The following is a 14,172-nucleotide window of genomic DNA, read 5'->3' as shown; positions in this document are numbered from 1 at the left end:
ATATCATAGAAAAAAAATTAGGATCTTGTAACTACTGTTTTTGCAAATATTCCAACCTCAAGTAGTCTTATTTTATAAATATAATTTTCTATGGGATCTAAGGAAATGTGTTTTGTTGGGACTTGTGAGATATGATTATGCTCTCTCACAAATTGAACCACGCATGATTTTCTATTACTTCGACGAGTAATCTTCATTTTAGCTTCGCAACTAAACTGTGTTTCAGCATGTCTGTTTTTCACATAAAGATCACGACGTTTATCTATTTCCTTTTTCCCTGTGCACTACAACATAACATTCTATCCAACATTTCACATGATTTATTAATGTGACATCTAGATTTTCTTATGTTAAATCCAACTCTTCTAGCATATGTCAAATAAAACTTATAAGCATCTTCTTCACTTTCAAATTCTTGACCTATACTAGATAGAAAGTCTTCTCATATAGGTGCCTCAATGTTTTTCAAATTATTTTTATTGTTCAACCCTTTTAAATTAAAAAACTAATGTAGTCAAATTCAACCCAACAATAATAAAACATTATAAAAACAATTTAATACAATATAATTCTAACCTTCATTAATAACTTTCACGCCATCATCCTAACACTCTTCATTTGCTTCAAATTTCAACCGACGACAACTTATAGATCCACTTTCCATGATTACCACTTTTAAATATGAAAAAGAATACAAGAATTTTAATTAATTTTTCAAATTAGCCTTATGAGTAGTCTAACAATTCTTAACCTCTTTTACTATAAAATAATCTAAAATAGTGCCCAGTTATGAGATTCTATTGATGGAAGCATATTTTTTTTAAATCAACGCTTATTATACATCTTACTTCACAATTCCAGAAAAAACAACATATATCTTCTTTCTATATCACCAAAAGGCTGAAATAATTAATCATATAAATATAAGATATTCCTGAACCAATTAATTAAGCATATAACAATTACCTAAATTATATATATGCATTAAGGTAACATATCTATCAAATAAATGAAGTACGAGGATGTCTCATTTACAGATTATGAGAATGTATCAAGTCAAGTGCTTCATTTGAACAAAGAAATTTAAGGAAATAGTTTACTCATTCTTATCTTAAAAGTGACAAGAGATTTCTTGGAATCTTGTATTTAAGTTTTATAACTCTAATTAGTAATACCTAGTTTAGATAATTGAAGAATATTTATAGTTAAACACTTAAACTTAAATTCTAATCTATGTTAAATTTAAGTCATACTACAATGTCATTTGGATTGAGTTCTTGATGTGTAATAATAAGTATATTCAAAATAAATGTTAAACTTAAATCCAAACAAATACCTATAGTATTTCAGGAATCTCAGGCCGCAATAAAGTATAATCAATAATGGTGTGCGGATAAACGACCGACAAACGAAGACGAAGGTTGAGCCAACGAAGACAAATGTTGAGAGGACAAACCCTAGCTTCACAGGTCGCAAGAGAGTAGAACCGTAGAGAAGATGATTTGAGATGAAGACGGCGATCTTAGAGATTTAAAAAAATCCTAACCTGAAGTTCCTTTATCTCTAGCGTAAATGTATCTGTTAGTGTGAAGAAATTAAAGAGATTGTTTTAGAGGGAAAGGGAAGAGAGATGGGTTCGGGAAGTAAGGGCCTCCTGGGAAACATTAATTTTTTTTTATAATTACGACACCATTTTAAAACGGCACAAGTTATGATACATAAGAAGGGACGGAAGATCCGAGCCCAATATATATAGAGAAGGAGTTAAGAATCTTTGAAGCGGTCAACAACTAAGAATTTTTTAACTAAGAACTTTAAGTCTCATTTGATTTCATAAAATAGGTTTAAGACCTATTTGATTCCAATTTTCACAAGTAAAGCATTATTTGATTTTAATCAAATTCTCAAAACTTTGTATGCTTTGATCTATGATTTGTATTGAGGTTTATTTGACTTAAATTTCTCAAAGATGGAGATTTGTGATTTATCATCTAAGAGATTTGATATTCGTCAATATGGAGATTGAAAATTGGAGTTGGAAAAGAAGGTAGAATACTTATTCGATGTTGAAGATTGTAGAAGATAGTTGATGCAACATATAAATGATTTTCTAATTAAAGTAGGTGGTCGGATTTGGATTTGCATCAAACCTTCTGAGTTGGTTTGTTTGTCAATCTCTGGTAAGTGCTTATGCGAAGTTGTCAAGTGGGTGTTGACGCCTCAAGGATTCTACCAAGAATGATAATTTCTAAGGTATGAGTTGATGGTGCACTAATCATATACATGGTTTGTTAGATTCTTTCTATACATGACATGGATAGAAGAATGTGAAGAACAAACGATACATCTTCAAGATTGTTGAAAATGAGTTCGAGGTTTTATTATAACCAATTGTTATCTTGGCATGCATGAGTGACATTATTTCACTATGTCGAGAGCTTTTACTTGAAGAAATTCTCGGCTAAAATGAGTTTGGAGAGATTTTCTTTAAAAAATGGTTATTGAAGAAGTCAAAAATTAAAAGAGAGGTAGAGAGAAAATATAGAAATAGAATGTTGCTTGTAGTCGCACAGGGATCATCAAACTGACGATCGAAGATTCAAACAGAGGATTGCACTAAGATTTTGTCGAGAGGTTGGTAACTCATTCCTTTACATTTTCAATGGTCGGATCAAAGTTTGGACGTCTCGATTTTTTTTCTAAGGCTTAAAGTGTCTGCTTAATTTTAGTTTTATTTGACTTATTTGAGACCAAAAAGTTTGTATCTTTTTTATTATGACCTTTTATCTTATTGGAATAGTTAATCAAGATGAAGACGGTGGTGAGATTATGTGCTTTGAACTTGACAAAAACATGATCGAGTATGGAAAATTGTTATCAAAATGATGTTTACCGATGACAACATTGTCGACATGTTGATAAGTCAATCCTTCGGGCCAAATTGCAAGATTGCATTGAGTTGGTGGATGATTAAGGATTGACACAATTCTAGTTAATACACAATATGAATGAAAGAGTGTGAAGTGAAAGACTAGTGAAAGACACTTATAAATTGAGGTGGAGACATCTTGAGAGCAACTCTTAAACGAATTAAGAATAAATTATTGCATTATCTTCTAATGTGAGAAAATAAATAAAACCTTGAGTGAGATTTCTAGTCATGAAAAAGGGGCTAGATGGGAGACTCGATTAATTTGAAGGTGATGATTTTGTTACTTCTTTTGTTTTATCTTAATTGTCTATACATTGTGGATCATAGATTAAATGAATTAGATGATTAAGACCTTGAATGAGATTCTTATTCATGAAAAAGGGGTTAGATGAGAGGTTCGATCTATTCGATTTCTTTTAGAGAAACTATAGATGATCATTTGAAGCATTGGTGAAGATAATTGAAGAGAGATAGTGAATCTTGAAATAATATATTATTGGATTGCTAGTATTTTTTGGATTCAAAAAACTAGTAGATTGGAAGCCAATTTGTTCAAGGAGAAGTATGAGGTTCAATTTGGTTGAGTATGCAACGTTCAAGGCAAGATGAGTGACAAATACTTCGTCAGATCTTGAGCTAGAGAAAAGAGATATCGTGATAACCTAATTTATTTGTTATGAAGTATACGATACAAGTTTGTCTTGGGCCTTCTCGTTTTTCAATCGATATCTTATTTTGAGGAAGTAGACGATGAAAGTTCGTTTTGGGTGTCTTGAGTTTTTGATAGATATCTAATTTTGAAAAAGTATGCGATAAAAATTCGTCTTGGGTCTAATAGGTATTTTGGTTTTAGTCGATTATTGGACTTGAAAAATAAAACACTCGGTTTGTGGCAAACAAAGGTAAATATTATTTTGACATAATAAAAAATTATTAATTCTAGTTTCCGCATATGTCAACGAGTATGAACAAAGATTGTGAAGAGTTGTTGAATGCCTCTCATCGTTGAAATAACGTGGTTACCCAAATTTATTTGGTGTTATAAACTCTATAATTTTATCTTCAAAAGGCTTTTGAGCGGAAATTGAGGTATAATGATTTATTTAATGAATGGCTCGAGCAGTGAAGATTGATGTGTGGCTCATAACCTTTTGATGACGCGATATATGTGATGGTGAAGATTCTTCTTCTTCTAAGGACTTTTGAGCGGAAGTGGAGGTATAATGATTTATCTCGTAAATGGCTCGAGCAGTGAAGATTGATGTGTGACTTATAACTTTTTGATGGCGCGATATACGTGATGGTGAAGATTCTTCTTATTCTAAAGGCTCTTGAGTGGAAGTGGATGTACAAAAAGTTATCTCATGAATAGCTCAAGCAAATGTGAAAATTGAAATGTTAAACCCACTTATTTCTTGATAGCTAGACTTTTGTCAAGGTGGAGATTGATGGGTACGACTCGTGTATTTCCTAAGGGACGTGAAATTCGTCAAAGTGGAGATTTTTGAATTTGTAACTTATTCATCACATCTCAATAAGCGCGGTATTCGCCCAAGGTGGAGATTATTGAATTTTGGGCTCATATTTTATTAGTTTTTATATATTGTAATTGGGCTTTGAGCCTTTATTGGGCTTAAGAGTAGTATCTTAGTTTTTTGTCTTTTGATGTACTCCTATAAAGACATAGTAACATAGGGTTACTTGGATCATTATTATATAAAAAAATTTAAATGAATGATTCTCCGAAAATGTAGACATTATTGACCACCTTGTTATATATCTTATGTTCTTTATTATTTTTTACCACTTTAGCTTTATATCTTATTTATCGTATGTTTAAATTATATTTTCTCTACCAAATTATCCACATATAGGGACGAACCCATGATTTAAATTTAGGGTGAGTTTAAAATAATAATGAGAAAATTTTGAAAAAACAAGTATATAAAAATAAAGTTTTACTATATTTTAATAATTAGATAAAAAAACAATAAATTAAATTAATTTTTTTTAAGAAATTAAAGGTAATGTCATATTTGTACTGTAAAAAAAAAAATATATTTTTGGGTGAGCTGAAGCCCACCCGAGCCTTGTATATAGATTCGTCCCTGTCCATATATTAAATTGAATATAGTCATTAGCTTAGGCTATACATGTAACTATTTACTTTTCATATATATTTTTGTAAGAAAAGAAGCATAATTATTTTTATTAAAATTTTGGCAGAATTTATTTATAACTAAGAAAATAAATTTGTTAATATATATATATAAATATAATGAGGACATATATAATTAAGTATATATTCAAACATTATATAATATATAATTAACTAAATAAAATAAAATAAAAATATTAATATTGATCTAATATAATAGATTGAGATCAAATTAAAAAACATATATTTTTCAAATAACTTTGTAATCCTAATGAAATTATGAATGAAATGATTGGAATAATATTTCAACTAAAAACTAAAAACCCGTGGTAAAACGGATCCTACCCGCATCCCCCTTCTCCGGTATATTCTCATTACAAAAGGAAAATCAAATCCCTCGTCTTCTCGCCCTATTCCTCCCCCCTTCCTTCTTCATGGCGGCATCGTCTTCTTCCGATACTGCGTCGTCCTCCTCTTCCTCCGACTCTTCAGGTTCGTCTCTCCGTGAGCGTCGTCACCGACGTCGTCGCCACCGAGAGAAAGACAAGGGAAGAGATGCTCCCAAGGTCCGAAAGAAGAGCAAATCCCAATCGAAGCGCCGTCGTAGACATCGCTCTTCTGATACTTCTTCTTCATCATCCTCCGATGATTACAGGTTTCCATCTCAACTAGATTTTATAATTTCAGCATGATTCCCGTTTTATTTGTCTGATATTGCCAGTCTCTACCTCCTTGATTATCTGTATTCATTGAATAAATCTAGGTTTTCTAATTTTTAGTAAAACTCTGATTTGTAGCTAAATTGCTCGTATATAGATTAACTTGGTATGTTAATCTGATTAGCACAAGTTCTATAGTGTTTTTGATAATTAGAGAGGAATAAAAGTAACTAGATAGAAGAATGTAGACAAGACATAGGAAGAAGAGAAGATCAAGATTAAGGTTAAGGTTAAGGTTAGAAGAAACAAGATAGGTAGAAAGAATACTAAAGGCTCAAAGAGAGGGCTCTCAGTTCCAGCCACTTCAGAATATAATCTTTAAGTTCTCCCTTCTGACTGACTCTGTTAAATCACGATGTCCCTTTTCTTGGAATGTTGTCAAGATGGCTTCAAGAAATTCAGGCCATGTAATGACCCTTCTGCCTATTGAATAATTAGTGAACTGTGCATCTGCTTCGCTTTCTAGATAGTAAGCAGCGTATCCCACCTTGTCCTCCTCTTCCACCTTGTAATTTTCAAAAAAAAATTGTTACCTTGGCTATCCAGCCTCTGGGAGATTTTTACCATCAAAACGAACAAACACCATCTTGGGTTGCTTTGGTGTAGACCCACCCGCCTTGAGTTCGGTTAGACTGTCCCGGCAAGGTATCACGTCCTGTTGGCGTTGGTAGAATCCCCAAAGAGCTAGGTCTCGATCCCCTTGGCATCTCATTTCTTGAATTTCTGGGCACACCTTCATTTGTTATATGTGTTCTTGGATCTTCATTAACATTATCATTAGAAAATTCTGTCGACTGCTGTTTCAGCAAAAGCTCCATCATTCTGTTTAAATTCCCCATCTTCTTAGAGATTTCACTCAGATCCACCGAGTTTTTCAATTGCTCCTTTTTCATGGCCTTGATCCCTTTCTTCAATTCTTGGTGATTCTTTTTGATTGCCTCCAGCTGCTCCAGAATTTTATCTCCACCCTCTTCCGAATTCAACTATCTTGTATTTTTCATTAGGAAAGAAGAAGCTCTGATACCAACTGTAGTGTTTTGATAATTAGAGGGGAATAAAAGTAACTAGATAGAAGAATGTTGACAGGAATTAGGAAGAAGTGAAGATCAAGATTAGGGTTAGAAGAAACAAGATAGGTAGAAAGAATACTAAAGGCTCAAAGACTAATGGTAATAAGTAAGAAAACAGACTTGTACAACAGTACTAGTACCCAAAACATACTGAAATAAGAGAAGATGTTAGAGGCTATAAAGTCCTCAACAATGGCATACAAGTAATTAAGTAAACATCATTTAAATGAATCATGTGAGATTGTGTCATCACATCCTCATGATCAAAGAGGACTCTGTCTACTTTTGTAAAGTCCACAATACAGACAGATTTTCCACAGTTTCCTCTGAATTATATAAATCATGATGAGGTATTTTAAATGATCAACCAATACTCCAAAAGAGACATTGTTTGGTTACCAATTTGTTCCATACCATAACCTGTGTTCTAACTCAAACTTGGAGTGAAATTCTTGCATAAACTATGGAGATGATGTGATATAAAACTCTTGACAATCATTGCATCAATAATCTTCAATAAAACATGATTGCAAATGTGTGTATTCATAAACTTGTTATTCTGTTAAACATGAGCTTCTTATTATCCTTGATAATGTTTAGGGCATTGTTTAGTAATAGTATCTTATCTTCTTTTTGGTTCACAAGAGTTATTACTGTAGCATTAGCTATGAAATTGAAAATCTGTTCTTTATATTCCTTTTCCATTGGAAATATATATATATTTTTTTATCTTCTTCATTGTATCTAATATAGATATCCATTTATGTCTACTTGTAGCTCATCAGCAAGTGATCATGAAACAAGCACTCATAAGAAGAAAAGCAGCAGTAGACCTAAGAAGGTTATTGTCAAACAATATTTTGACTTCATATTCATTAGATTTTCTTTTAGTTTGTTACTTACTGTCTGAACTCTTCCAGAGCAAAGATAAAGACAAACGAAAGAGCCGCCACCATAAACGTCACAAGCATAAAGTTGCAGAAGTATGTTAATATTCTCATGTTTATCTGATTTCTTTATCTGTGTATACAAGATGCTAATGGTACTTTTTGCTTCTTTACTTTTTTGGAAATGGCTCTTTGATATTGGAGCTGGGGTATGGTATGTGATGACCTATGTTGGTTTCTTTCTCGGTTTTGTTTTGGCATTGGGAGCTTTATCTAGAAGGATCATGCTGAAGGAACTAGTGGCCCTGTGCAACTCTCAAAGGTTTGCGATTGTGCTGAATGTTGACATAAAATCCTGTTTTTTCTCCATTATTGCTTACGGTTCTCTATTTGTAACATACAGTTTTTAGGCCGTGATAAGGATGACGGTGTTCGTCGCAGTGCAGTTTCTGGAAAGAAGGTAATGTTCATTAACTAATACTTTTTTAATAATACGCCCATTTGGAAACACTTTCTGGGTCTGAATCTGTGTTGCAATGCAAACAATTCTTTTTGTCAAGATGTTAATTTAGATAAGATAATGTTGATATCCTCGATTGGTTATTCATCTATTCAGATACTTCTGAAGCTTGATAAGTCGAAGGAGGATAAGATGGCGGAAACTAATAGAACGGAACTGCTGAAATTCCTGAATGCAAGTTATGACTGATCGATCTATTATGAAAAAACTTAATTTGGCTAAGGTTTTCTTGTTTAATTTTCAGTTTTATATCCTCAGATTGATGAAGTTGGTTTTATTATGTTTTGGGTAGTATGTTTGTTTATCTTATAACTTTATTAAGAAGCGAATTATATATTGGATTCATGATTGATTGATTTCATTATCTTCTCTAAACAGTTTTGGTCATTCAAATCCCTTCAATTTGTTATGAATTTTGAAATAATTTTGTTTGTTGTTTATTGGTATATCATTTTATGCTCTGATATCCTATATATATTTTATATATATATACATATTTTTATTTTTTATATATGAATAAATAATAGTTATATATTATTATTATTTATAATATATATTTAGTATTTATACGTTAAGTTTTAAATTTTATACATTTAAATATAAATTAATTAAAAAATAATAATAAGTAAATAACATTATAATAAAATTATAATTATAATAACTAATTTAAATAAATAATAATTTTGTTTTTTAATTTTTAAATATAAATTATTTTTTTTAAACGTAAAATCTAATTATTTTAAATTATAAGATTTTAACCATCATAAATATATATATTATATTCTCATTTGTTTTATATGAATATATTTTTTCTCATTAATTATACAAATATATATTATCTCATAAATAATTTATATATATATATATATAACTTTTTTTTTTATAAATCACTAAACACATCTAACTTATAAATTAATAATAATCATTAATTTCTCATTTAACTTTATATATATATATATATATATATATATATATATATATATATATATATATATAATTTTTATCTCTCTTAATTAATATTTTTTATCTTTATATTTCTTTCATCAATAATTTTTTATAAATAAATATATAATTTTTTTTTTCATAAATGCCTTATAATTTTTTAATTTTATATTCTCTTTTAGTTAATTAATTTTTTATTTTATAACATATTATATATATATATATATATATATATATATATAATTATTTTTATAAATCACCAAAAAGGCAAAAACAAACATCCCTTCTAAATTAATAATAATCACAATATTTAATTTCATAAATAATTTCTTTTTTATTTTCTCTCTTAATAATAATAATAATAATAATAATAATAATAACACTAACTAATTTATTTATTTTTTTTAAAAAACGAACCAACCTTATAAATTAATAATAATTACTATTTTTTTTCTTAAATTATTTCTTTCTTATATTATCTCTCTTCATAATAATATATATAATAATTATAATAACTAGCATGTATTCCGTGCATTTGCACGAGTAATAATATAAAAAATCGTGAAAAAATATTACGGTAAAATTTTTATGGACGAGTGAACTCACAATCCGACCCAAGTATACTTTCACATATATTCAAATTAACTACATCTCTCGACCCGGCAATCCGGACACTTTAAAAATTAAGCATCATTATATATATATATATATATATATATATATATATATATATATATATATATATATATATATATATATATATATATATATATATATATATATATATATATATATATATATATATATATATATATATATATATATATATATATATATATATTAGTTAGTTAAGAAGTTGAACTTATATTGTTAAAATGTCACGCGTTTATCAAATTTGGGTTGAATTTAAAATATAAAGTGTTATTAGTCTAATTGGTTAAAAGGTTGTACTTGTTTTGTTGGGTTGCAAGTTCGAACCATACATATAGTATTTTTAATTTTATTTTTAACTGTTTTAAGCTTTTGGGCGGGTCAACCCACAATCCAACCCAAGTATCTATTTACTTTCACATATATCCAAATTAACCACAACTCTCGACCCGGCAATCCAGACACTTTAAAAATTAAGATATATATAGATTACTATTTTCTTTTCTCTTCTTTTCTTCTTCGTATATATTATATTAATTTTTATTTCTCTTAATTTATATTTATTTTCTCTCTAATTATTTATATATATATATATATATATATATATATATATATATATATATATTCTAGATTATTTATTTTCATATTTGGTGATTTACTATCAACACTCGCAATATTATTTCTCTCTTATAATAATATATAACGAAGAGAGATAAAAAAATATATATATATATATATTTATTTATATATATATATATATATATATAAATAAATATAGTAGAACATTCATAAATAAATAATGTCGTCCAATAAATAAATTGATTGGGTCCCAACTTAATTCAACTTGTTTCAATGAGCTTAACTAATAACCTCCCTTAATGCATTAACTAATAAATACTTATGTAGATATAAATAAATAATCACTATATTCAAATAATATATTTTTATTTATATAATATATTCTAAATACATCTCATCGAATGACTAATTTTCAAACACATTAATAAGTCATATTTTTTCGAGAAATGACTTCAAAGTTGGTTGTTTCTTTCTTTTCCCAAAATGCATGTTATCCTTGATTTTGTGTAAATCATGCACCACTTTGGAATATTTTGATCATGTTGCACTAGGTAATTATGTATAGTGACAATATATAACTTGAAAAGATTCTCTTAATTAAGGACACTTGTAGTATAGTGATAGTGATACGATGAGTCAGGGTCATTTACCTCATCATTTAATACATCTTCAATGATTTCATTGTTAGTAGAAGATTTCATAACCATAACCACATTACACAGTACAATTCTCATATTGTTCACATTATCTACTCTATGCATACATTTATAACTATTTTTTCTCCGTGTGTACATGTAATATTTTCTTAATGGATAAATGCACTGCCGAACTGATAGCATCGAACTAACCGATTCAAGGTACATTTGAACTTAATATCTTAATAGAATTCATTAATCCATAAATAAATAATCTCACAAAAATGAATATTTTTTTGTGTAAATATATTCATTTATCAAGGTTCTACTATATATATTATTCTCTTTTATTACTAATTTTATATAAATATATTTTTCTCACTAATTCTTTAAAATATTTATATTTATACAAAAAAAAAATATTACTAATTATATATATAAAAAAAAATAAAAGACAACATAATTAATTTTTTTTTACAAATCATTAAACTAATTTCTCCCACCTAATTAATATTTTTTTTTTATATATTTTCTCTATTTATATATATATATAAAATAATAATAATAATAATAATAATAATTTGTATTTTTTCTAATTTTTCTATTTTTTTTATATATTTATTTATTTTAATAATATAATATAACTGTTATTTAATCATATAATATATATTATGTTTAAATATTTTTAAATATTTGTCATATAATTATACATAATAATAATACAATTTTAAATTTCATATAACAAAGTTTATTTTTCTATCTAAATAAAAATACTTTTCTTAATAATTTATTTATTATGTTATATATATATATATATATAAATACATATAATTCAATTAGTTAAAAAATTTATCTATAATATATATGCATATACATTGTTTTAAATTAAAATCAACAATTATTAGTGGTTTAATATTTAAAATATTAAAAAATTATGTTTGAGACTAGGGTTTGAATTACATGTACCAAAAAGGTGATGGTATAATTGGGGATAGCTGTGAATTTAAGGAATGAAAGGCCTAAACTCCTGATGTGGTAATGAAAGATGTGGTAATGAAAGAGTTGTATATATATTTGGGTGTACACACCTTAAGAAGATAATTATAAATCATTAAACAAAGAAAAATTTAAATTATCTTATTTATAAGATAATATTTATTCATTTATAACATTTATTTTAGATTGAATATATAAATTAAAATCAAAATATAAAAATAATTAAAATAAATAATTAAAATAAATAATTAAAATTAGAATTAAAAACTCATATAATATATTTTATTTAAATATTATAATCTTATATAAAATAATAGTTAATATAAAATTAATTATTTTTTATATAATAATAATTAATTTTAAATTTTATGCACCAAAATATTATTTTTATTTTTAAATAAAATATATTTTTTCTTAATAATTTAAATATTATTTTTCTTTATATATAAAAATAAATATATATTAGTCAAAACTTAACTATATATATATATATAAATAATTTTAAATCGCACCTAATGCTAATTTAAATTTAAGAGACAGTATAATGATACACATTTTAAAAAATATAAATTAAATTATTGTTAAATATATATCCCATTTAATTTATTTATTTTTTAATTTAATTTTATATTTGTTTCATTTTTTTATTTTATTTTAAAATAGTTCGAAATAATTTTATTTTTATTTTATTTAAATTGAGAACCTAAAATTTAGATATTTACGAAATGCCTTTTGGAAAAAGTTTGAAAAACGTATTTATTTTGAAAACGAATGTCCACTAATAGAAACTTCACTCCAATTTCCTAATTTATTCAAACTTATTTTATTTATAAAATGGTTAAAAGGATAAAAATCAAACCTTTTAAAGATAATAGAGGCTTATGTATCATAATTTTTAAAAATCTTTATCTCTCCCTTGAATTAAGGAGTAATCTTTTACGCGGTTAGGGTTTTGGTATCCCTTCACTCTATTAGGGATTTTGGTATTTTCACTCTTTTAGAGTTTTTGGTATCATTTTTACTCTATTTTGGATTTTTAAGACGTCCATTTAAACCATTAGGGTTTAGGATAACTTTTTACACCATTGGTTTTTTTTTTTTTTTTCAAATAAGTATATAATAATAAAAACTATTAGATCAAGTTAAACTTTATATAATTTATATAACTTGGTAATTTGATTTAAAATTCAATATTTGATGATTTTTTTTCTAAACAACTTTTCTTTCCACTTAATATAATGAATTTTTTCAATTTATATTATTGGTCCACATACATTATACATTGTAATAAGATTATTTTTATTTAAAATATTTATATATAATAATCTGTTGTTTAAATTTGCCAAAGTTTATATAATAAGATCTAAAGTTATTTTAAAAATAATAAATATGATGATTAAATAATAATAAAAATATATTTGAGTAAGGAGACAATAAATGTTATCTAGACTCTTCAACTTCTCTACAAAAATTTATTAGTTTAACTATTATAATCTTGACATTTTATCAAACAAGATTTGTTTTAAATAAAACCAAAAGATAATATCAAACAAGCTCATCATAAATACAATACAGATTTTTTTTTATATAATAGAAATGAGAGAATTAAGAGTAATGGAATTTATTATCATGTGGTGAATGAGTCATTTATATTTATATTTATATTTATATTTATATTTATATTTATATTTATATTTATATTTATATTTATATTTATATTTATATTTATATTTATATTTATATTTATATTTATATTTATATTTATATTTATATTTATAATATATATATATATATAATTATGCATAGTTTTTAAATTGTCCGGATGGCCGAGTCGAGAGTTATGATTAATTTGAATATATATATATATATATGAGAGTAAAGAATAATTGGGTTGGATTGTTGGTTGACCCGTTCATTAACTAAAAACGGTTAAAAATAAAATATAAAATACTATAGGTATGTTTTGAACTTGCAACCTAACAAAAAAATACAACATTTTAACCAACTAAGCTAATAACACTTTATATTTTAAATTCAACACCAAATTTGATGAACGTGAGACATTTTAACAATATAAGTTCAA

General features: G+C 26.4%; 1 protein-coding gene across 1 annotated transcript; it reads left to right on the top strand.

Moving 5' to 3' along the window:
* The first annotated feature begins 5,482 nt into the window (after positions 1-5,482).
* Positions 5,483-8,647, top strand: LOC124914803 (DNA topoisomerase 1). The gene is made up of 6 exons (XM_047455412.1): positions 5,483-5,745; positions 7,657-7,720; positions 7,800-7,862; positions 8,044-8,088; positions 8,170-8,226; positions 8,383-8,647. The coding sequence occupies exons 1-6, from the start codon at positions 5,525-5,527 to the stop codon at positions 8,473-8,475; spliced, it is 543 nt and encodes a 180-aa protein (XP_047311368.1). The 5' UTR covers positions 5,483-5,524; the 3' UTR covers positions 8,476-8,647.
* Positions 8,648-14,172: the final 5,525 nt, after the last annotated feature.

This window comes from Impatiens glandulifera, chromosome 9, assembly GCF_907164915.1.
Source record: "Impatiens glandulifera chromosome 9, dImpGla2.1, whole genome shotgun sequence".
Lineage (NCBI taxonomy): Eukaryota > Viridiplantae > Streptophyta > Magnoliopsida > Ericales > Balsaminaceae > Impatiens > Impatiens glandulifera.
This window is presented reverse-complemented; position numbering and strand designations above follow the sequence as displayed.